We start from the raw sequence: 22,032 nt of genomic DNA on the forward strand, positions 1-22,032 counted from the left end.
CGGGCACTAATCCCTACTGATCCCCTCCTCTGACGTGTCTACAGTGCGTAGCAGCAGACACCCGGGAAGCTGCGCCGTGTATGTGGAGACGTATTTCTCCTCATGGTGGCGGACTCCATTATTGATTACATAGTATTTTATCATTTGTGATTGATTTGGAAAAACACTGAGCAGATTGGAGTTTAGGTTCCAGGGGAAGAAGCTCGGCACGGTCTTAGGCCGGTTTCACACGTCCAGATAATTCCGGTACCGGAAAAAATCGGTACCGGAATTATCCGTGTCCGTGTGCCCCTACGTTTCTGTGGCACATCAGTGTGGCACACGTGTACCACACCCACCCCCTGTGCGCCCCCCCGCTGTTCTGAAAATACTCACCCGGCTCGTTCCCTCGCCGGCGCTGCTTCCTGTCCTGGCCGCACCTTCTCCTGTATGTGGTCATGTGGGGCCGCTCATTTACAGTAATGAATATGCGGCTCCACCTCCCATAGGGGTGGAGCCGCATATTCATTACTATAATCGGCGGCCCCACGTGACCGCATACAGGAGAAGGTGCGGCCAGGAGAGGAAGCAGCGACAGCCAACGAGGGAGGTGGGTGAGTATTTTCAGAACAGCGGGGGTGGGAGGGCGCACAGGGGGTGGGAGGGCGCACAGGGGGTGGGAGGGCGGGGGGCACATAGATCTTTATTTTAAACACTATTATTCATATCTTCTCTACAGCAAACGCTGCTGCAGGGAAGATATGAATCGCGGCTTCAGCACCAGATGGTGGTACGTGTGGTACCCAGCACGGTGCGTGTGGTACCCAGTGGGCACACGGGCGGCACACGTGTGCCACACTGATGTGCCACAGAAACATAGGGGCACACGGACATGGATAATTCCGGTACCGATTTTTTCCGGTACTGGAATTATCTGGACGTGTGAAACCGGCCTTAGAGCCACAAAAAAGTTTCCAGAACATGATGTGAACAGAGCCTTACATGACACCGACCTGCAAAGCTGCAGAATGTTTCATTATAACTGACAGGGTTGTCCAGGATTAGAAAATAGGGTCTGTTATTTATTTCACTTTAAAAAAAAAAAAAAAACGACTTGCTTACATGGCAGCGAGCTGCAACACCCGCCACACATGAGCACGAAGGTCGCTGGGTATGTAAAACAACAAACCGCTTTTTCTAACAATGGACACCCTCGTTAAGCTTTGTAGGCTTTGATCTAGAAGGTGCGGCTCGTCAGCGCCATATTTAGGTTAATGTGATGATTACATAGTTACTAAGTTTCCAAAATTAAAAGGTGCCATCAAGTTCAACCTGTCCTTAGAATAGTTGGACTCTGCAGTGCCCCCTAGTGGTTACTGAATTAATTCATACTTTTTCTTTTTTTTCCTCAGGCCAAGCAGCACCAGCCAGCCACTTAATCCGCGTGGAGGGCAATAACCTGTCCCAGTATGTAGATGACACTGTGACTGGTAGACAGAGTGTAATGGTGCCTTATGAGCCTCCACAGGTAATTCCACCACTGCCTGTGATTGCTGCTATACATCTCTTAAGTTAAAGCGGTAGTCCGATAAATATTTTTGTATGATGAAAAGTTCTGCTATTTTCCACTATACTTTCTGTGATCAGTTTTTATCCCAGATCTCGGTTTGCTGTCAATGAATAGCACCCTTCATTGTTAACTCTTACAATTCTGTCCTGGACGTGCTGCTGCAAGACAGATCTGTAGCATCTGTACTGTAATGTCACCTGTGCGACCATCATGTCACCAGGACAGATTATCCCAGGGGGGAAACCATGAAGGTTTCTGCTTTTATTACAGCAGAGGTTTTATTAACTGCAAGTAATAACACAACTTCTCCTCCTTATGTAAATTATGCAGGACAAGCAAATATTAGTTATTTTTACTGCTTGCAACTCCATGATATTATGTCACTATCTGCAGGAGTACTTACTGTGGACTATATTTATGGCTGCCAGAGAAGGAAGGAGACTGACTTGGGAACTTACAAGATAATATACTACGTATACCTTCCAGAGGGTGAAGGAGAGTGACTTGGGAGCTTCCAAAACGCTATACTACTTATACCTTCCAGAGGGGGAAGGAGACTGACTTGGGAACTTACAAGATGCTATACTACTTAGGCTGCCGTCACACTAGCAGTATTTGGTCAGTATTTTACATCAGTATTTGCAACCCAAAACCAGGAGTGGGTGATAAATGCAGAAGTGGTGCATATGTTTCTATTATACTTTCCCTCTATTTGTCCCACTCCTGGTTTTGGCTTACAAATACTGATGTAAAATACTGACCAAATACTGCTAGTGTGAGGACAGCCTTATACCTTCCAGAGGAGGAAGGTGCCTGACTTGGGAACTTACAAGATGCTATACTACTTATACCTTCCAGAGGGGGAAGGAGACTGACTTGGGAATTTTACAGACTCTATACTACTTATACCTTCCAGAAGGGGAAGGACACTGACTGTAAACTTACTACACTGTGTGCAGAATTATTAGGCAAGTTGTATTTTTTTGTATCACATGATACTTTTTATACATGTTGTCCTACTCCAAGCTGTTCAGGCTTGAGAGCCAACTACCAATTAAGTAAATCATGTGATGTGCATCTCTGTAATGAGGAGGGGTGTTGTCTACTGACATCAAGACCATATATAAGGTGTGCTTAATTATTAAGCAACTTCCTTTCCTTTGGCAAAATGGGTCAGAAGAGAGATTTGACGGCTCGGAAAAGTCCAAAATTGTGAGATGTTTTGCAGAGGGATGCAGCAGTCTTGAAATTACCAAACTTTTGAAGCGTGATCACCGAACAATCAAGCGTTTCATGGCAAATAGCCAACAGGGTCGCAAGAAGCGTGTTGGGCAAAAAAGGAACAAAATAACTGCCCATGAATTGAGGAAAATCAAGTGTGAAGCTGCCAAGATGTAATTCGCCACCAGTTTTGCCATATTTCAGAGCTGCAACGTTACTGGGGTAACAAAAAGCACAAGGTGTGCGCTACTCAGGGACATGGCCAAGGTAAGGAAGGCTGAAAAACGACCACCTCTGAACAAGAAACATAAGATAAAACGTCAAGACTGGGCCAAGAAATATCTTAAGACTGACTTTTCAAAGGTTTTATGGGCTGATGAAATGAGAGTGACTCTTGATGGGCCAGATGGACGGGCCAGAGGCTGGATCAGTAAAGGGCAGAGAGCTCCACTCCGACTCAGACCCCAGTAAGGTGGAGGTGGGGTACTGGTATGGGCTGGGATCATCAAAGATGAACTTGTGGGACCTTTTCGGGTTGAGGATGGAGTGAAGCTCAACTCCCAGATATACTGCCAGTTTCCGGAAGACAAATTCTTCAAGCAGTGGTACAGGAAGAAGGAAGAAAAACATGATTTTCATGCAGGACAATGCTCCATCACAGGCCTCCAACTACTCCACAGCGTGGCTGGCCAGTAAAGGTCTCAAAGAAGAACAAATAATGACATGGCCCCCTTGTTCACCTCATCTGAACCCCATAGAGAACCTGTGGTCTCTCATAAAATGTGAGATCTACAGGGAGGGAAAACAGTCCACCTCTCGGAACAGTGTCTGGAGGCTGTGGTGGCCGCTGCACGCAATGTTGATTGTAAACAGATCAAGCAACTGACCGAATCTATGGATGAAGGCTGCTGAGTGTCATCATAAAGAAAGGCGGCTATATTGGTCACTCATTTTTTGGGGTTTTGTTTTTGCATGTCAGAAATGTTTATTTCTAAATTTTGCGCAGTTATATTGGTTTACCTGGTGAAAATAAACAAGTGAGATGGGAATATATTTGTTTTTTATGAAGCTGCCTAATAATTCTGCACAGTAATAGTTACCTGCACAAACAGATATCCTCCTAAGATAGCCAAATCTAAAAAAAACCACTCCAACTTCCAAAAATATTAAGCTTTGATATTTATGAGTCTTTTAGGCTGATTGAGAACATAGTTGTTGATCAATAATAAAAATAATCCTCTAAAATACGACTTGCCTAATAATTCTGCACACAGTGTAGGAACTTTGTAGAAAAAAATAAATTGCTGCACTCACCGAATCTTCTTTATAGTGTCATATACCGGATGGGTAGTAAAGGCAAGCAACATATAACCTACGTCTTTTTCACGTCCTACGTGATGCTTCCTTGAGGATTTACTTTTCTTCTGGGAAGCTTCTATATGACGGCTACCTTTTTGCCATGCATCGCTGAAGATTGGTGTTTAATCGCTCACTATACTCTTAAATCACCTTTATTTAGCTGCCAGAGGGAGAAGGAGACTGACTTGGAACTTACTGGGGATTTTTTAAACTGCTAGATGGGGGAAAGAGATGAACTGGATGAGGTGTAAAAACACAGAGAGGGCATGCTGGAGGTTTTTAGGATTTGTAAGCAGAAAAGGATCACAAGACAAAGCCAGCGGACTTCCCACAATAGCGCAGCTTACCAGTAGTGCTGGGGAAGACACAAAAAGGGCGTAGAAAAAAAGTATATTTTAAAATGGAAGCTGCAATATTTCAGGCTTTATTGGACTTTTTAATATGAAATTAATTTCCTCTGAAGCAGAAAACATTGCGGATACTTTATAACTATCTATTATATAGAGAAATCGGAATATCCCATATTGTAGGCACATTTACTTCTATGGAGCTAGGTTGATTGTTGTAGTGAACTAGTTTTTTTTTCTGGATCTTCTAGGTTGGCACCGAGTTTACCACAATTCTCTACAATTTCATGTGTAACAGCAGTTGTGTCGGAGGAATGAACAGGAGACCCATCCTGATAATTATCACTCTGGAGACCAGAGAGTAAGTGACCTTCTGTATATTCATGTCAGGGCACACTGAATGCAGCCACTAGTGATGAGCGATCGTGCTGGGATAAGGTGTTATCTGAGCATGCTCGGGTGCTAGCAGAATGTCTTGGGCGTGCTCAAAAAATATGTTCAAGTCCCCGCGGCTGCATGTCTCGCGGCTGTCCAATGGCCACAACACATGCAGAAATTGCCCAACAAACGGGAGATCCCTGCGTGTGTTGCAGCTGTCGAACAGTTTACTTTATAGGATGGTAAAAATGAAGCGGTGATGATTCTCCAGGTCACACAATTATGGCGATGCCAAACTTGTATCGTTATTTTTATGTATTTTACAGCTTTTAAAAATTCATAACTTCAAATACATTTGGTTTATATCATAATTTTCTAAGACCTATAACTTTGTTTTCTGTCGAGGAAGAAGTACGAGGGCTTGTTTTTTTGAAGGGTGAACGGACGTTTTTACAGGCACTATTTTGGGATGACATGTAAAGAAGATCTCCACTTAAAGAATATAGAATTTATTGAAAAACCTTAATAGAAAAATAAAACCACAGTACCAAAAAAAGAGCATGAAATAAAAAATCCAATAGAGTGAGAGCGGTGTGAAAAAAATAAATGTACTGTATACTGCAATGCAATATAAATAGGGATTGGACAGAAATATAGAGAAAAAGAACCTCGGAATCCCAAGAATAATGCATGTGTCCCCCGCGCCCTCATCATGGAAGACCCTAGAAAACCCTAATGCCTAAAAACATAAATTAGACCCCTTGCTAACACCCTGGCAAGGCAAGGATACCATTGGCGGGATCACCAGGGAATCGAAGGCCACGTGCACACCCTGCGGAATACTCTGCAGATTTTTCCAGACTGATTATGGTAAATCCGCACTGCAGATTTCCTGCGGAATTACCGCGTTTTTTTAATGCAGATTTCACCTGCAGTTTTACACCTGCGGATTCCTATTGAGGAGCAGGTGTAAACCATCGCGGAATCCGCACAAAGAATGGACATGCTGCGGAATAAACAGCGCTACGTTTTCCACGTGTTTTTTTCCGCAGGATGTGCACTGCGGATTTTGTTTTCCATAGGTTTATATGGTACTGTAAACGCATGGAAAACTGCTGCTAATCTGCAGCAGCAAATCCACTGTGGATCTGCAGCGTGTGCACATAGCCTAAGAACCCTTTGTCTAGATCACGTCCAGTATCTATCTACTAGTGATGAGCGAGTATACTCGTTGCTCAGGTTTTCCCCAGCACGCTCGGGTGACCTCCGAGTTATTTGTTAGTGTTCGGAGATTAAGTTTTCATCGCCTCATCTGAATGATTTACAGCTACTAGCCAGGCTGAGTACATGTGGGGGTTGCCTGGTATAGGGAATCCCCACATGTACTCACCCTGGCTAATAGCTGTAAATCATGAAGATGAGGTGATGAAAACAATCTCCGAACCCTAACAAATACTCGGAGACCACCCGAGCGTGCTCAGGAAAACCCGAGCAACGAGTATATTCGCTCATCACTAATAACTATATAAATAGTTAAGTTTGTATATTTATTTTTTCTCATAAGTCTTGGGCTATGTGCACAGGTTCAGGATTTCTTGCAGAAATTTCCTGAGCAAAACCGGACAACAGCAGCTTGTCAGGAGCTGAGAGGGAGAATGAGGAAATGAGCAGATAACTGCTGTAGACTGAAAATAATTGGCTGGGACATTAGGAGTTAACGCCTCAAGGAGTGTAACCACTCCACACTCTGGATCAGGATCTGGGTAGCCAAACTCCATGGAAACTAGCTTAACATTATGTAGGATAAAATCTCTCACAGCAGGAAAATGACAGCAGATAGAAAAAGCAAGTCAATTACAAACTTGCTTATTTTCGTGCTGTCTAATTAAAGCTATTTAATAATATGATAATATTCCTTTAAGATCTGCATTATTTTGCAGTGGACAAGTTCTGGGCAGAAGATCATTTGAAGGTCGGATTTGTGCTTGTCCTGGAAGGGACAGAAAGGCAGATGAAGATCATTTCCGAGAACAGGCAGCTTTGAATGAAACAGCGGCCAAAAATGGCAATGCCAACAAGCGCAGTGAGTGTACGATAAGTATATTTCATTCCATCCAATCTAACTGCACGCTTTCTCCGCTGCCCTCTAGAGTTCCGTATCAGTATTACACATTTATAGATCTCACTCTGATGTTATGAATCAGCCATAAAATGATGTCTTATACTTCAGTCCATTTATTTGTATCTCTCATTCGCTGAACATAGAATAGCAATGCCTGGGTTACGCTCTGCCTTGTCTGACCCTGAACTGGGCGTATAACAAAGTATCAGTGCATTGCATATAGTTTATCTCACAACCTATTTTTGAACATTATTTAGTGTAACATATAGAATTTCTTTTCTGTCCACACTTTCCCAAATTTCCATTCATTTTCCCAAATGTCTATGGCTTTGTCATTAAATGGATCCTTTTTTATCAGTGTCGTGTAAGCAGAGTCCCCAAGGAGTGCTGGCTGTGGGGCCAAATATCAAGAAAAGACGCCATGGGGAAGAGGATATCTACTATGTCCCGGTGAGTAAAGGCGCACTGTATACATGTCAGAAAAGGCATGCTACTAAATATACATGTCAGCAACGGCAAACTATCAAATATATGTCAGAAAACGAATAGTATCACATACGTCAGTAAAAGCATTCTACCACATACAGTGGGGAAAATATTTGATACGCTATTGATTTTACAAGTTTTCCCACCTACAAAGAATGGAGAGGTCTGTAATTGTTATCGTAGGTACACTGCAACTGTGAGATTCTAAAAATAAAAAATAAAATCTCATCATATGATTTTTACATAATTAATTTGGATTTTATTGTATGAAAAAAGTATTTGATACGATTGAAAAACAGAACTTAAACCCTTTGTTTGCAATTACAGAGGTCAGACATTTCCTGCAGTTCTTGACCAAGTTTGCACACACTGCAGCAGGGATTTTGGCCCACTCCTCCATTCAGATCTCCAGATCTTTCAGGTTTCGGGGCTGTAGCTGGACAACATGGAGTTTCAGCTCTTCCAATGATTTTCAATTGGGTATAGGTCTGGAAATTGACTAGGTCACTCCAAGACCTTTAAATGTTTCTTACAGAGGCACTCCTTAGTTACCCTGGCTGTGTGTTTTGGGTCATGGTCAAGCTGAAATAATCAGCCACGACCCATCTTCAATGGTCTGAGGGAAAAAGATTGTTGGCAAAAATCTTGCGATACATGACCTAATCCATCCTCTCTTCAATATGGTGCAGTCGTCCTGTGCCCTTTGCAGAAAAGCATCCTCAATCCTCTAAAGTATGCTGTTTCTCCCACCATGCTTCATGGTTAGGACGATGTTCTTGGAGTTATAATCATCCTCCTTCTTCCTTCAAACACGGCGAGTTGATATCAAAAAGTACTATTTTGGTCTCATCTGACTGCATGACCTCCACTTCCTCCTGTGGATCATCCAGATGGTGACTGACATACTTCAAAAGGCCTGGAAATGTGCTGGCGTGAGCAGGGTAATTCTGCGTGCCCTGCAGGATTTTTTATCTATGACGGCGTAGTGTGTTACTAACGGTAATGTTTGAGACTGTGTTCCCAGTTTTTTACAGGTCATTGACCAGGTCCTCCTGTGTAGTTTTGGACTGATTCCTGACATTTCTCAGAATCATCCTTACCCCACGAGGAGAGATCTTGCATGGAGCCCCAGACAGAGAAAGACTGAGTCATCTTGTGTTTCTTCCATTTTCTAATAATTGCCCTAACAGTTGTTGTCTTCTCACCAAGCTGCTTATCTATTGCCCTGTAGCCCATCCCAGCCTTGTGCAGGTCTTCACTTTTGTCCCTGGTGTCCTTAGGCAGGTCTTTGGTCTTGGCCATGGTGGAGAGGTTGGAGTGTGATTCAGTGTGGGACAGGAGGCTTCTTAAAAAAAAAAACTAATAGGTCTGTGAGAGCCAGAATTCATGCAATTTAATGCAATTTAATAATATAAAATCATGAAGTGTGATATTCTGTTTTTTTATTTTTAGATTCTGTCTCTCACAGTTGAAGTGTACCTGTAAAAATTACATTAATTCTTTTGTAGATGGGAAAATTTGCACAATCGGCAGTGTATCAAATACTTATTTTCCCCATTGTACACGTCATTAAAAGAATACCACTACATTTATAAATATATAAAAATATATGTCTATAAAGACATACCATTATATACACTTCAGTAAAGGCATACTACTATAAATGTTTCAGATCACCAAATTTAAATATAAGACTAAGTTAACACAAGAAAACACAAAATGCATTTTTTTAAATGAAGGTCTTTATTATTAAGAGAAAAGTAAATCCAGATCTACAGGGCCCAGTGTGAAAAAAAGTGATTACCCCCTTAAAACATAAATTAACTGTGGTTTATCACATCATTTGGAAGTGGAGTTCAAATTCCCTAGCCACAACCAGGCCTGATTCACCTGTTCTCAAGAAAGAAATCACTTAAATAGGACTTGCCTGACAAAGTGAAGTAGACTTAGAGTATGTGCACACGATGCGGAAAACGCTGCGGATCAGCAGCGTTTCCGCAGCTGCGGGTCCGCAGCAGTTTCCCATGAGTTTACATTACAATGTAAACCTATGGGAAACAAAAAACGCTGTGCACATGCTGCGGAAAAAAACGCGCGGAAACGCAGCGGTTTACATTCTGCAGCGTGTCACTTCTTTCTGCAGATTCCGCAGTTTTACAGCTGCTCCTATAGAAAACCGCAGTTGAAAAACCGCGGTAAATCCGAGATAAATCTGCAGCAAAAACGCAGCGCTTTTGCCCTGCAGGTATATCAAATCTGCTGTGGAAAAATCCGCAGTGGACCATTATATGTGTGCACATAGCCTTAGGCTATGTGCACACTTCAGGATTATTTGCAGAAATTTCCTGAACAAAACCGGACTTTTTCCGCAGGAAATCCACATGCATTTTTTGCGAGTTTTTCTCGCTTTTTTTGTGCGGATTTTTCATGTTTTTTTTCCGGAGCTTCCCAATGCATTAAACAGCGTGAAATCCGCGAAAAATCAGCAAAATTAATGAACATGCTGCGTATTTTTCTGCGATGCGTTTTTATCGCGGAAAAAAACGCAACATATGCACACAAATTGCGGATTGCATTCTATTAATAGGATGCTTAATGGATGGGTTTTTTTCGTGGTTTTATCTTCGTTTTTATAGCGAAAAGTCTCGAAAAATTCAGAACGTGTGCACACAGCCTAAAAGTTCCTTAAAAGCTAGACCTCATGCTGTGATCCAAACAAATTGTGGAACAAATGAGAAACAAAGTAATTGAGATCTATCAGTCTGGAAAAGATTATAAAGTCATTCCTATAGCTTTGAGACTCCAGTGAACCACAGTGAGAGCCATTATCCACAAATGGAGACAACATGGAACAGTGGTGAACCTTCCCAGGAGTTTCCGGACAACAAAATTACCCCAAAAGCACAGCATCGACTCTTCCAAGAGGTCACAAAAGACCCCACAACAACATCCAAAGAACTGCAGGCCTCGCTTGCCTCAGTTACGGTCAGTGTTCAAGACTCCACTATAAGAAAGACTGGGCAGAAAAAGGCCTGCATGGCAGTTTCAAGACGAAAACCACTGCTGAGCAATAAGAACATAAAGGCTCATCTCAGTTTTGCCAGAAAACATCTTGATGATCCCCAAGACTTTTGGGAGAATACTCTGTGGACTGACAAGGCAAAAGTTGAACTTTTTGGAAGGTGTATGTCCCATTACATATGGCTTAGAAGTAACACAGCATTTCAGAAAAGGAACATCATACCAACAGTAAAATATGGTGGTGGTAGTGTGATGGTCTGGGGTTGTTTTGCTGTTTCAGGACCTGGAAGACTTGCTGTGGTAAATGGAACCATGAATTCTGCTGTCTACCAAAAAATCTTGAAGAAAATGTCTGGCCATCTGTTAGCGACCTCAAGCTGAAGCGCACTTGGGTTATGCAACAGGACAATGATCCAAAACCAACCAGCAAGTCCGCCTCTGAATGGCTTAAGAAAAACAAAATTACGACTTTGGAGTGGCCAAGTCAAAGTCCTGACCTTAATCCGATTGAGATCCTGTGGCCTGACCTTAAAAAGGCGGTTCACGCCTTCAATGTGGCTGAATTACAACAATTCTGCAAAGATGAGTGGGCCAAAATCCCTTCAGAGCTTTGTAAAAGACTCATTGCAAGTTATCGCAAATGCTTGGTTGCAGTTGTTGCTGCTAAGGGTGGCCCAAACAGTTATTAGGTTTAGGGGGCAATCACTTTTTCACACAGGGCCCTGTAGTTTGGGATTTTTCCCTTAATAATAAAGACCTTCATTTAAAAACTGTATTTTGTGATTACTTGTGTTATCTTTGTCTAATATTTACATTCGTTTTGATCTACAGGCGGCACGGTGGCGCAGTGGATAGCACTGCTGCCTTGCAGCGCTGGAGTCCTGGGTTCGAACCCCACCAAGGACAACATCTGCAAAGAGTTTGTGTTTGCGTGGGTTTCCTCCGGGCACTCCGGTTTCCTCCCACATTCCAAAGACATACTGATAGGGAATTTAGATTGTGAGCCCCATCGGGGACAGTGATAATGTGTGCAAAATGTAAAGCGCTGCGGAATATGTTAGCGCTATATAAAAATAAAGATTATTAAAAATAAAGATTATCTACAACATACAACAAGTGTGACAAACGTGCAAAAAAATAGGAAATTAGGAAGGGGCAAACAGTTTCTCACACAACTGTATGTCAATGAAGGCATAATACTGCACACACGTTAGTAAAGCACACTATATGTAAGGACACACAATATATATGACAGAACAGTAAAATGTGTTATAGCCATACGTATCTACATCATGACCACTCCTGCTTTTTTTCCTGTGATTTTTCTTATGTCCGCCCCTGTGTTGTTGTCCTGACCAGATTCTTTTGTTTCAGGTTCGTGGCCGGGAGAACTTTGAAATCTTAATGAAGATAAAGGAGAGTCTGGAGCTAGTGGAGTTGGTGCCGCAGCAGTTAGTGGACTCCTACCGACAGCAACAGCAGCAGCTGCTCCAGAGACAGTAAGACAAATACTTATCATGGATGTAGGATGGGCGGACTGACCGGCCTTTGTGCCCGCTAATGTCTTTGCACTAGTGGGGGGCTCCTGCTCAGCCTGGACCAATCTCCTGTTGTTTAAGACCATTTTCAAATCATCTTTTTTTAACTCCATTTAAAGTATACACTGGAAAAAGCTCCCAACATGTACGTTAATGGGAACCTGACATGTTAGACATGCCATCCGATCTCTGGACAGCACGGTATAGAGGAGAAGCTGAGCAGAATGATATATGGGTTTGTTGTAAAAGATTCACTATAACTTGTATTTCATTCAGTGACATTCCTGATGCTTGTGTATGAGTCCAGTGGATGGTCCTACTAGTGATTGACAGCTGTCTTTGCATGCACTATCATACAAGACAGACTGTCAATCGCTAGTAGGACCGCCCACTGGACTCATATCCATGTAACACCAGGGATTTCACTGAATAAAATACAAGTTTTACTGAATCTTTTCCCACAAACATGTAGATCAATCTAATCAACTAACACGCTGCCGGCAGATCAGACACCATCATCAACAGGATAAAGCTGAGACTGAAGTCTATAAGTGGCACCTGTCATCCATAGGCTACAATGGTATCTGTTTAATAGAAAAGTCATTAAATTCCATGACACATCTTATGAAGCATCCATGTAGCAGGTGACTGATACACTGATATCTATCCATCCATTATCCATTTAACAATTTATACTGGAACTTGCAGAATGGAACAATGAAGTCCTCTGCGCTGCTCTGTACCTTTTTTGCTGTATAGTAACGTGTAAGAACCAGGCAGAGACCACAGGGAGACATATTTGGCCTCTGCTTGGCCATAGAGGCTCATGAGAGCGTTCTTTGTGCAAGTTTCAGGTTTCCTGATACTAAACTTAGCGCAAAACAGGTTAAGAACGGATCCTGAATTGTGTGACCCTGTGCACAAATAAAGTATGGACCTGGGGAAGATGGGCTCCAAGCACTGGTCCTCCAGGTCCCATGATGGTGAAGTGCAATGATAGGATCCCACACCAGCAAAGAGGTCACATTTTTTAGTTTTTTCTGCCATCACCTCCATGTTTGCTCAGTGGTAAAGTGATACATTACATCTTCTGACATACAGGACATTTCTGTATACCCTGTAGTAACGGCATATGTTCCTTCCCAGTGCCCACCTGCAATCACAGTCGTCCTACGGTCCGGTCATGTCTCCAATGAATAAAGTCCACGGAGGGATCAACAAGCTGCCATCCGTCAACCAGCTAGTGGGGCAGCCCAACCAGCACGGCGCAAACCCTGCACCAGGGATGATGCCCATGGGTAAGATTATTATCCAAACCCTTCTACTAGGCAGGGTCTGCATACTATTACTACCATTATTATTGTCATCAAGGTCATGAAATCCTCTGCTTTCCTCCTCCGTTTCCAGGCTCTGGAATGCTGAACAACCACTCCATGCAACCAAATGGGGAGATGAACGGCGCTCACTCTTCCCAGTCTATGGTGTCGGGGTCACACTGCACTCCCCCACCGCCCTATAATGCTGACCCCAGCCTTGTCAGGTACTCCTGTTATTATTTACAATGGTTGTCACCCGTACTTTGCATGGATCTAATGTAGATGCATCCTCTGTGAACTAACCTGCCCCAATCATGGTCATGTAGCGCAGAACAGGTGGTAAACTACCTACAACATAAAGTTCGAAAAGTATCAACACTCATGGGACACCGATGAGAATAATACAAGGCAATTGTTAACTTACTCATACATTTCCAAGAGGAATAACAGAGGAACAAGAATAAAATGGTGCTCCAGAATTGTTATTTTATAGGGAATTAGAATATTTACCAACACAGGAATCGTCGGAGGACAGCTTCGTCTAGTCCTTTTTAACGTTATTGCTCCTACTTCGTAGTACCATTTTTTTTTTGTAAATTTTTCATCTAAAAATATAGATGAGGAAAATGATTCATGTATTGAGCAGGAGGTTGGACACGATGATCCTTGAGGTCCCTTCCAACTCTAATATTTTGTGATTCTAAAAGAAGAAAGCAACATGGAAACCAGAGATAAACATCTTTAGGCTGGGGAGGTCATACAAATTTCTTAAAGTGCTGAAGTCTTAGACTATGTGCACACGTTGCGGATTGGGCTTAGGAATTTCTGGTGCGGATTCTGCCTCTCCTGGCAGAAAACGCACCTGCGGATTTGTCGCGTTTTTTTGTGCGGATCCGCAGAGTTTTTTGTTGCGGTTTTCTTGCGGATTTGCTGCGTTTTTTACCCTTGCGGTTTTCTATAATGGAATGGGTACAAAAACGCTGCAGATTCACAAAAAGAAGTGACATGCTACTTCTTTTAAACCGCAGCGTTTCCGCAGCGAATTATCCGCAAAGTGTGCACAGCTTTTTTCTCTCTCATTGATTTACATTGTACTGTAAATCAATTGCGGATCTGCAGCGTTTCTGCACTGCAAAAGAATCCGCAGAGAATCCGCAACGTGTGCACATAACCTTAAAAAAAACACAGTCATTGTAGTAAATCTGCATCTCCAGGGGATGAGTGACGTCTGCGGATAGTCTGGTCCCTTAGATCAATGGGAGAGTAAGATATAGCCAAAAAGATCCCTTTTCCCCAGTAGAGGGCGCTGCAAGGGAAATGTGTGACCGGCAGAAGTTTCCCCAGTAATGGAAACACCTATTTACAGTATCACAAAATACAGATTCACTACGTGTGATAACTTCATTGCCGACCGATTACCGTATATACTCGAGTATAAGCCGACCCGAGTATAAGCCGACCCCCCTAATTTTGGGAAAACTTATTGACTCGAGTATAAGCCTAGGGTGGAAATGCAGCATTTACCGGTTAATTTCAAAAATAGATCATTATTTCCCCATAGCTGTGCCATATAGTGCTCTGCACCGTTCATATTTCCCCATAGCTGTGCCCCATATAGTGCTCTGCACTGTTCATTTTGTCCCATATCTGTGCCCCATATACAATGCTCTGCACCGTTCATACTGCCCCATATACAATGCTCTGCACCGTTCATACTGCCCCATATCTGTGCCCCATGCTGTGCTCTGCACCGTTCATTTTGTCCCATAGCTGTGCCCCATACTGTGCTCGGCACCGTTCATTATTGCCCCATATCTGTGCCCCATATACAATGCTCTGCACCGTTCATTTTGTCCCATAGCTGTGCCCCATACTGTGCTCTGCACCGTTCATTGTGCCCCATACTGTGCTCTGCACCGTTCATTTTGTCCCATATCTGTGCCCCATACTGTGCTCGGCACCGTTCATTATTGTCCCATAGCTGTGCCCCATATAGTGCTCTGCACCGTTCATATTTCCCCATAGATGCTCCACATAAATCTGTGCCGCTGCCGCTGCTGTAATAATAAAAAAAACAAAAAAACACATACTCACCTCTCTTGCTTGCAGCTCCCAGCGTCCGGTCCCGGCGTCTCTGCACTGACTGATCAGGCAGAGGGCGCCGCGCACACTATATGCGTCATTGCGTCCTCTGACCTGAACAGTCAGAGCGCAGAGACGCCGGGAAGATGGAGCGGCGCCCGGCGGCTGGAACGCGGACAGGTGAATATTACATACTTACCTGCTCCCGACGTCCGGCTCCCTCTGCCTGTCACAGCTGGTCTTCGGTGCCGCAGCTTCTTCCTCTATCAGCGGTCACCGTTACCGCTGATTAGAGAAATGAATACGCGGCTCCACCCCTATGGGAGGTGGAGCCGCCTATTCATTTCTCTAATGAGCGGTCCCACGTGACGGCTGAAGAGGGGAAGAAGCTGCAGCACAGAAGCCCGTGGGACGGCAGGGGGAGCGCCAGGATCGCTGGGACTAGGTGAGTATACCTCAGCGCCCTCTCCCCCTCACCCGCCGACCCTGCCACCCAGCTTGACTCGAGTATAAGCCGAGAGGGGCACTTTCAGCCCAAAAATTTGGGCTGAAAATCTCGGCTTATACTCGAGTATATACGGTACTTAAAATCTACACACTGAATAGGACATTTGTATATACAATAGATATTTGCATACTGTGTCTATATATATATATATATATATATATATATATATATATATATATATATATATATACATACATACACACACAAACTGTATATACACTGCTCAGAAAAATAAAGGGAACACTTAAACAACAGAATATAACGCCAAGTAAATCAATCTCTTGTGAAATCAAACTGTCCACTTAGGAAGCAGCACTGATTGACAATCAATTTCACAAGCTGTTGTGCAAATGGAATAGACAACAGATGGAAATTATTGGCAATTATCAAGACACACTCAATAAAGCAGTGGTTCTCCAGGTAAGGACCACAGACCACATCTCAGTACCAATGCTTTCTTGCTGATGTTTTGGTCACTTTTGAATGTGGGTTGGGCTTTCACACTTGTGGTAGCATGAGACGGACTCTACAACCCACACAAGTGGCTCAGGTAGTGCAGCTCATCCAGGATGGCACATCAATGCAAGCTGCGGCAAGAATGTTTGCTGTGTCTGTCAGCATAGTGTCCAGAGGCTGGAGGCGCTACCAGGAGACAGGCCAGTACACCAGGAGATGTGGAGGGGCCCATAGGAGGGCAACAACACAGCAGAACTGCTACCTCAGCCTTTGTGTAAGGAGGAACAGGAGCACTGCCAGAGCCCTGCAAAATGACCTCCAGCAGGCCACAAATGTGCATGTGTCTGCGCAAACGGTTAGAAACCGACTCCAAGAGGTTGGTCTGAGTGCCCCACATCCACAGATGGGGGTTGTGCTCACAACCCAACACCGTGCAGGACGCTTGGCATTTGCCACAGAACACCAGGATTGGCAAATTCACCACTGGTGCACTGTGCTCTTCACAGATGAAAACAGGTTCACACTGAGCACATATGACAGACGTGACAGAGTCTGGAGACGCCGTGGAGAGCAATCTGTGTTATGATAAGGTAATTCAGTACCACAATGGACATAGAGGTCAGAGCACATACAGTGACCTGACAATAACCCAAAAACATAGAACGAGCTCTGAGACGTGGGAACTCTGCTGACCGCAATCCCTAATCCTCTCCAACCACACTAGAGGCAGCCGTGGATTGCGCCTAACGCTCCCTATGCAACTCGGCACAGCCTGAGAAACTAGCTAGCCTGAAGATAGAAAATAAGCCTACCTTGCCTTAGAGAAATACCCCAAAGGAAAAGGCAGCCCCTACATATAATGACTGTGAGTTAAGATGAAAAGACAAACGTAGAGATGAAATAGATTTAGCAAAGTGAGGCCCGACTTTCTGAACAGAGCGAGGATAGGAAAGGTAACTTTGCGGTCAACACAAAACCCTACAAAAACCACGCAAAGGGGGCAAAAAGACCCTCCGTACCGAACTAACGGCACGGAGGTACACCCTCTGCGTCCCAGAGCTTCCAGCAAGCAGGAAAAAACAAATAGACAAGCTGGACAGAAAAAAACAGCAAACAAAATAGCAAAGCAGAACTTAGCTATGCAGAGCAGCAGGCCACAGGAACGATCCAGGAGGAAACAGGTCCAATACTAGAACATTGACTGGAGGCCAGGATAAAAGCACTAGGTGGAGTTAAATAGAGCAGCACCTAACGACTTCACCACATCACCTGAGGAAGGAAACTCAGAAGCCGCAGTACCACTTTCCTCCACCAACGGAAGCTCACAGAGAGAATCAGCCGAAGTACCACTTGTGACCACAGGAGGGAGCTCTGCCACAGAATTCACAACAGTACCCCCCCCCCTTGAGGAGGGGTCACCGAACCCTCACCAGAGCCCCCAGGACGACCAGGATGAGCCATATAAAAGGCACGAACAAGATCGGGAGCATGGACATCAGAGGCAAAGACCCAGGAATTATCTTCCTGAGCATAACCCTTCCACTTAACCAGATACTGGAGTTTCCGTCTTGAAACACGAGAATCCAAAATCTTCTCCACAATATACTCCAACTCCCCCTCCACCAAAACCGGGGCAGGAGGGTCAACAGATGGAACCATAGGTGCCACGTATCTCCGCAACGATGACCTATAGAATACGTTATGTATGGAAAAAGAATCTGGAAGGGTCAGACGAAAAGACACAGGATTAAGAACCTCAGAAATCCTATACGGACCAATGAAACGAGGTTTAAACTTAGGAGAGGAAACCTTCATAGGAATATGACGAGAAGATAACCAAACCAAATCCCCAACACGAATTCGGGGACCCACACAGCGTCTGCGATTAGCGAAACGTTGAGCCTTTTCCTGGGACAAGGTCAAATTGTCAACTACATGAGTCCAAATCTGCTGCAACCTGTCCACCACAGTATCCACACCAGGACAGTCCGAAGACTCAACCTGCCCTGAAGAGAAACGAGGATGGAACCCAGAGTTGCAGAAAAACGGCGAAACCAAGGTAGCCGAGCTGGCCCGATTATTAAGGGCGAACTCAGCCAAAGGCAAAAAGGACACCCAGTCATCCTGATCAGCAGAAACAAAGCATCTCAGATATGTTTCCAAGGTCTGATTGGTTCGTTCGGTCTGGCCATTAGTCTGAGGATGGAAAGCCGAGGAAAAAGACAAGTCAATGCCCATCCTACCACAAAAGGCTCGCCAAAACCTCGAAACAAACTGGGAACCTCTGTCAGAAACGATATTCTCTGGAATGCCATGTAAACGAACCACATGCTGGAAGAACAATGGCACCAAATCAGAGGAGGAAGGTAATTTAGACAAGGCTACCAAATGGACCATCTTAGAGAAGCGATCACAGACCACCCAAATGACTGACATCTTTTGAGAGATGGGAAGATCTGAAATAAAATCCATAGAGATATGTGTCCAAGGCCTCTTCGGGACCGGCAAGGGCAAAAGCAACCCACTGGCACGAGAACAGCAGGGCTTAGCCCGAGCACAAATCCCACAGGACTGCACAAAAGTACGCACATCCCGCAACAGAGATGGCCACCAAAAGGATCTAGCCACTAACTCTCTGGTACCAAAGATTCCAGGATGACCAGCCAACACCGAACAATGAACCTCAGAGATAACTTTATTCGTCCACCTATCAGGGACAAACAGTTTCTCCGCTGGGCAACGATCAGGTTTATTAGCCTGAAATTTTTGCAGCACCCGCCGCAAATCAGGGGAGATGGCAGACACAATTACTCCCTCTTTGAGGATACCCGCCGGCTCAGATAAACCCGGAGAGTCGGGCACAAAACTCCTAGACAGAGCATCCGCCTTCACATTTTTAGAGCCCGGAAGGTACGAAATCACAAAGTCAAAACGGGCAAAAAACAACGACCAACGAGCCTGTCTAGGATTCAACCGCTTGGCAGACTCGAGATAAGTCAAGTTCTTATGATCAGTCAAGACCACCACGCGATGCTTAGCTCCTTCAAGCCAATGACGCCACTCCTCGAATGCCCACTTCATGGCCAGCAACTCTCGATTGCCCACATCATAATTTCGCTCAGCAGGCGAAAACTTCCTGGAAAAGAAGGCGCATGGTTTCATCACCGAGCAATCAGAACTTCTCTGCGACAAAACAGCCCCTGCTCCAATCTCAGAAGCATCAACCTCGACCTGGAATGGAAGCGAAACATCTGGTTGACACAACACAGGGGCAGAAGAAAAACGACGCTTCAACTCTTGAAAAGCTTCCACAGCAGCAGAAGACCAATTGACCACATCAGCACCCTTCTTGGTCAAATCGGTCAATGGTTTAGCAATACTAGAAAAATTGCAGATGAAGCGACGATAAAAATTAGCAAAGCCCAGGAACTTTTGCAGACTTTTCAGAGATGTCGGCTGAGTCCAATCATGGATGGCTTGGACCTTAACAGGGTCCATCTCGATAGTAGAAGGGGAAAAGATGAACCCCAAAAATTAAACCTTCTGAACACCAAAGAGACACTTTGATCCCTTCACAAACAAAGAATTAGCACGCAGGACCTGAAACACCGTTCTGACCTGCTTCACATGCGACTCCCAATCATCCGAGAAGATCAAAATGTCATCCAAGTACACAATCAGGAATTTATCCAGGTACTCTCGGAAGATGTCATGCATAAAGGACTGAAACACTGATGGAGCATTGGCAAGTCCGAATGGCATTACTAGATACTCAAAATGGCCCTCGGGCGTATTAAATGCAGTTTTCCATTCATCGCCTCGCTTAATACGCACAAGATTATACGCACCACGAAGATCTATCTTGGTGAACCAACTAGCCCCCTTAATCCGAGCAAACAAATCAGATAACAACGGCAAGGGGTACTGAAATTTAACCGTGATCTTATTTAGAAGGCGGTAATCTATACAAGGTCTCAGTGAACCATCCTTCTTGGCTACAAAAAAGAACCCTGCTCCTAATGGCGACGATGACGGGCGAATATGCCCCTTCTCCAAGGACTCCTTCACATAACTCCGCATAGCGGCGTGCTCAGGCACAGATAAATTAAACAGTCGACCTTTTGGGAATTTACTACCAGGAATCAAATCGATAGCACAATCACAATCCCTATGCGGAGGTAGGGTATCGGACTTGGGCTCATCAAATACATCCCGGTAATCAGACAAGAACTCTGGAACCTCAGAAGGGGTGGATGACGAAATAGTCAGAAATGGGACATCACCATGTACCCCCTGACAACCCCAGCTGGACACAGACATAGATTTCCAATCTAATACTGGATTATGGACTTGTAGCCATGGCAACCCCAACACGACCACATCATGCAGATTATGCAACACCAGGAAGCGAATAACCTCCTGATGTGCAGGAGCCATGCACATGGTCAGCTGGGTCCAGTACTGAGGCTTATTCTTGGCCAAAGGCGTAGCATCAATTCCTCTCAATGGAATAGGACACTGCAAGGGCTCCAAGAAAAACCCACAACGCCTAGCATACTCCAAGTCCATCAAATTCAGGGCAGCGCCTGAATCCACAAATGCCATGACAGAATACGATGACAAAGAGCAGATCAAGGTAACGGACAGAAGAAATTTTGACTGTACCATACCAATGGTGGCAGACCTAGCGAACCGCTTAGTGCGCTTAGGACAATCAGAGATAGCATGAGTGGAATCACCACAGTAGAAACACAGCCCATTCAGACGTCTGTGTTCTTGCCGTTCAACTCTGTTCAAAGTCCTATCGCACTGCATAGGCTCAGGTTTAAGCTCAGGTAATACCGCCAAATGGTTCACAGATTTACGCTCGCGCAAGCGTCGACCGATCTGAATGGCCAAAGACATAGACTCATTCAGACCAGCAGGCATAGGAAATCCCACCATGACATCCTTAAGGGCTTCAGAGAGACCTTTTCTGAAAATAGCTGCGAGCGCCCCTTCATTCCACTGAGTGAGTACGGACCACTTTCTAAATTTCTGACAATATACCTCTATCTCATCCTGACCCTGACACAGAGCCAGCAAATTCTTCTCTGCCTGATCCACTGAATTAGGCTCATCGTACAGCAATCCGAGCGCCAGGAAAAACGCATCAATATTACTTAATGCAGGATCTCCTGACGCAAGAGAAAATGCCCATTCCTGAGGGTCGCCACGTAAAAAAGAAATAATGATCCTAACTTGTTGAACTGGGTCACCAGAGGAGCGAGGTTTCAAAGCCAGAAATAGTTTACAATTGTTTTTGAAACTCAGAAATTTAGTTCTATCTCCAAAAAACAAATCAGGAATAGGAATTCTCGGTTCTAACATAGAATTCTGAACCACAAAGTCTTGAATATTTTGTACTCTTGCCGTGAGCTGATCCACACATGAAGACCGACCTTTAATGTCCATCGCTACACCTGTGTCCTGAACCACCCAAATGTCTAGGGGAGGGGAAAAAAAAGGCAAAACAGTGCAGAGAAAAAAAATGGTCTCAGAACTTCTTTTTTCCCTCTATTGAGAATCATTAGTACTTTGGGCCTCCAGTACTATTATGATAAGGTAATTCAGTACCACAATGGACATAGAGGTCAGAGCACATACAGT

General features: G+C 44.3%; 1 protein-coding gene across 4 annotated transcripts in view; it reads left to right on the forward strand.

The window, feature by feature from the left end:
* Positions 1 to 22,032, forward strand: part of TP73 (tumor protein p73) — a 134,843-nt gene that overhangs the window by 101,012 nt on the left and 11,799 nt on the right. For 3 of the 4 annotated variants that reach the window (XM_069741683.1, XM_069741686.1, XM_069741685.1), the window contains 7 exons: positions 1,392 to 1,507; positions 4,728 to 4,837; positions 6,795 to 6,943; positions 7,335 to 7,426; positions 11,858 to 11,982; positions 13,168 to 13,319; positions 13,429 to 13,561. In XM_069741683.1, the coding sequence (XP_069597784.1) occupies positions 1,392 to 1,507; positions 4,728 to 4,837; positions 6,795 to 6,943; positions 7,335 to 7,426; positions 11,858 to 11,982; positions 13,168 to 13,319; positions 13,429 to 13,561 (877 nt within the window). The remainder of the gene's footprint in view (positions 1 to 1,391; positions 1,508 to 4,727; positions 4,838 to 6,794; positions 6,944 to 7,334; positions 7,427 to 11,857; positions 11,983 to 13,167; positions 13,320 to 13,428; positions 13,562 to 22,032) is intronic. The other variant, XM_069741684.1, reaches the window with a different exon arrangement.

The sequence above is a fragment of the Ranitomeya imitator genome, chromosome 10 (assembly GCF_032444005.1).
Source record: "Ranitomeya imitator isolate aRanImi1 chromosome 10, aRanImi1.pri, whole genome shotgun sequence".
NCBI classification, from domain to species: domain Eukaryota; kingdom Metazoa; phylum Chordata; class Amphibia; order Anura; family Dendrobatidae; genus Ranitomeya; species Ranitomeya imitator.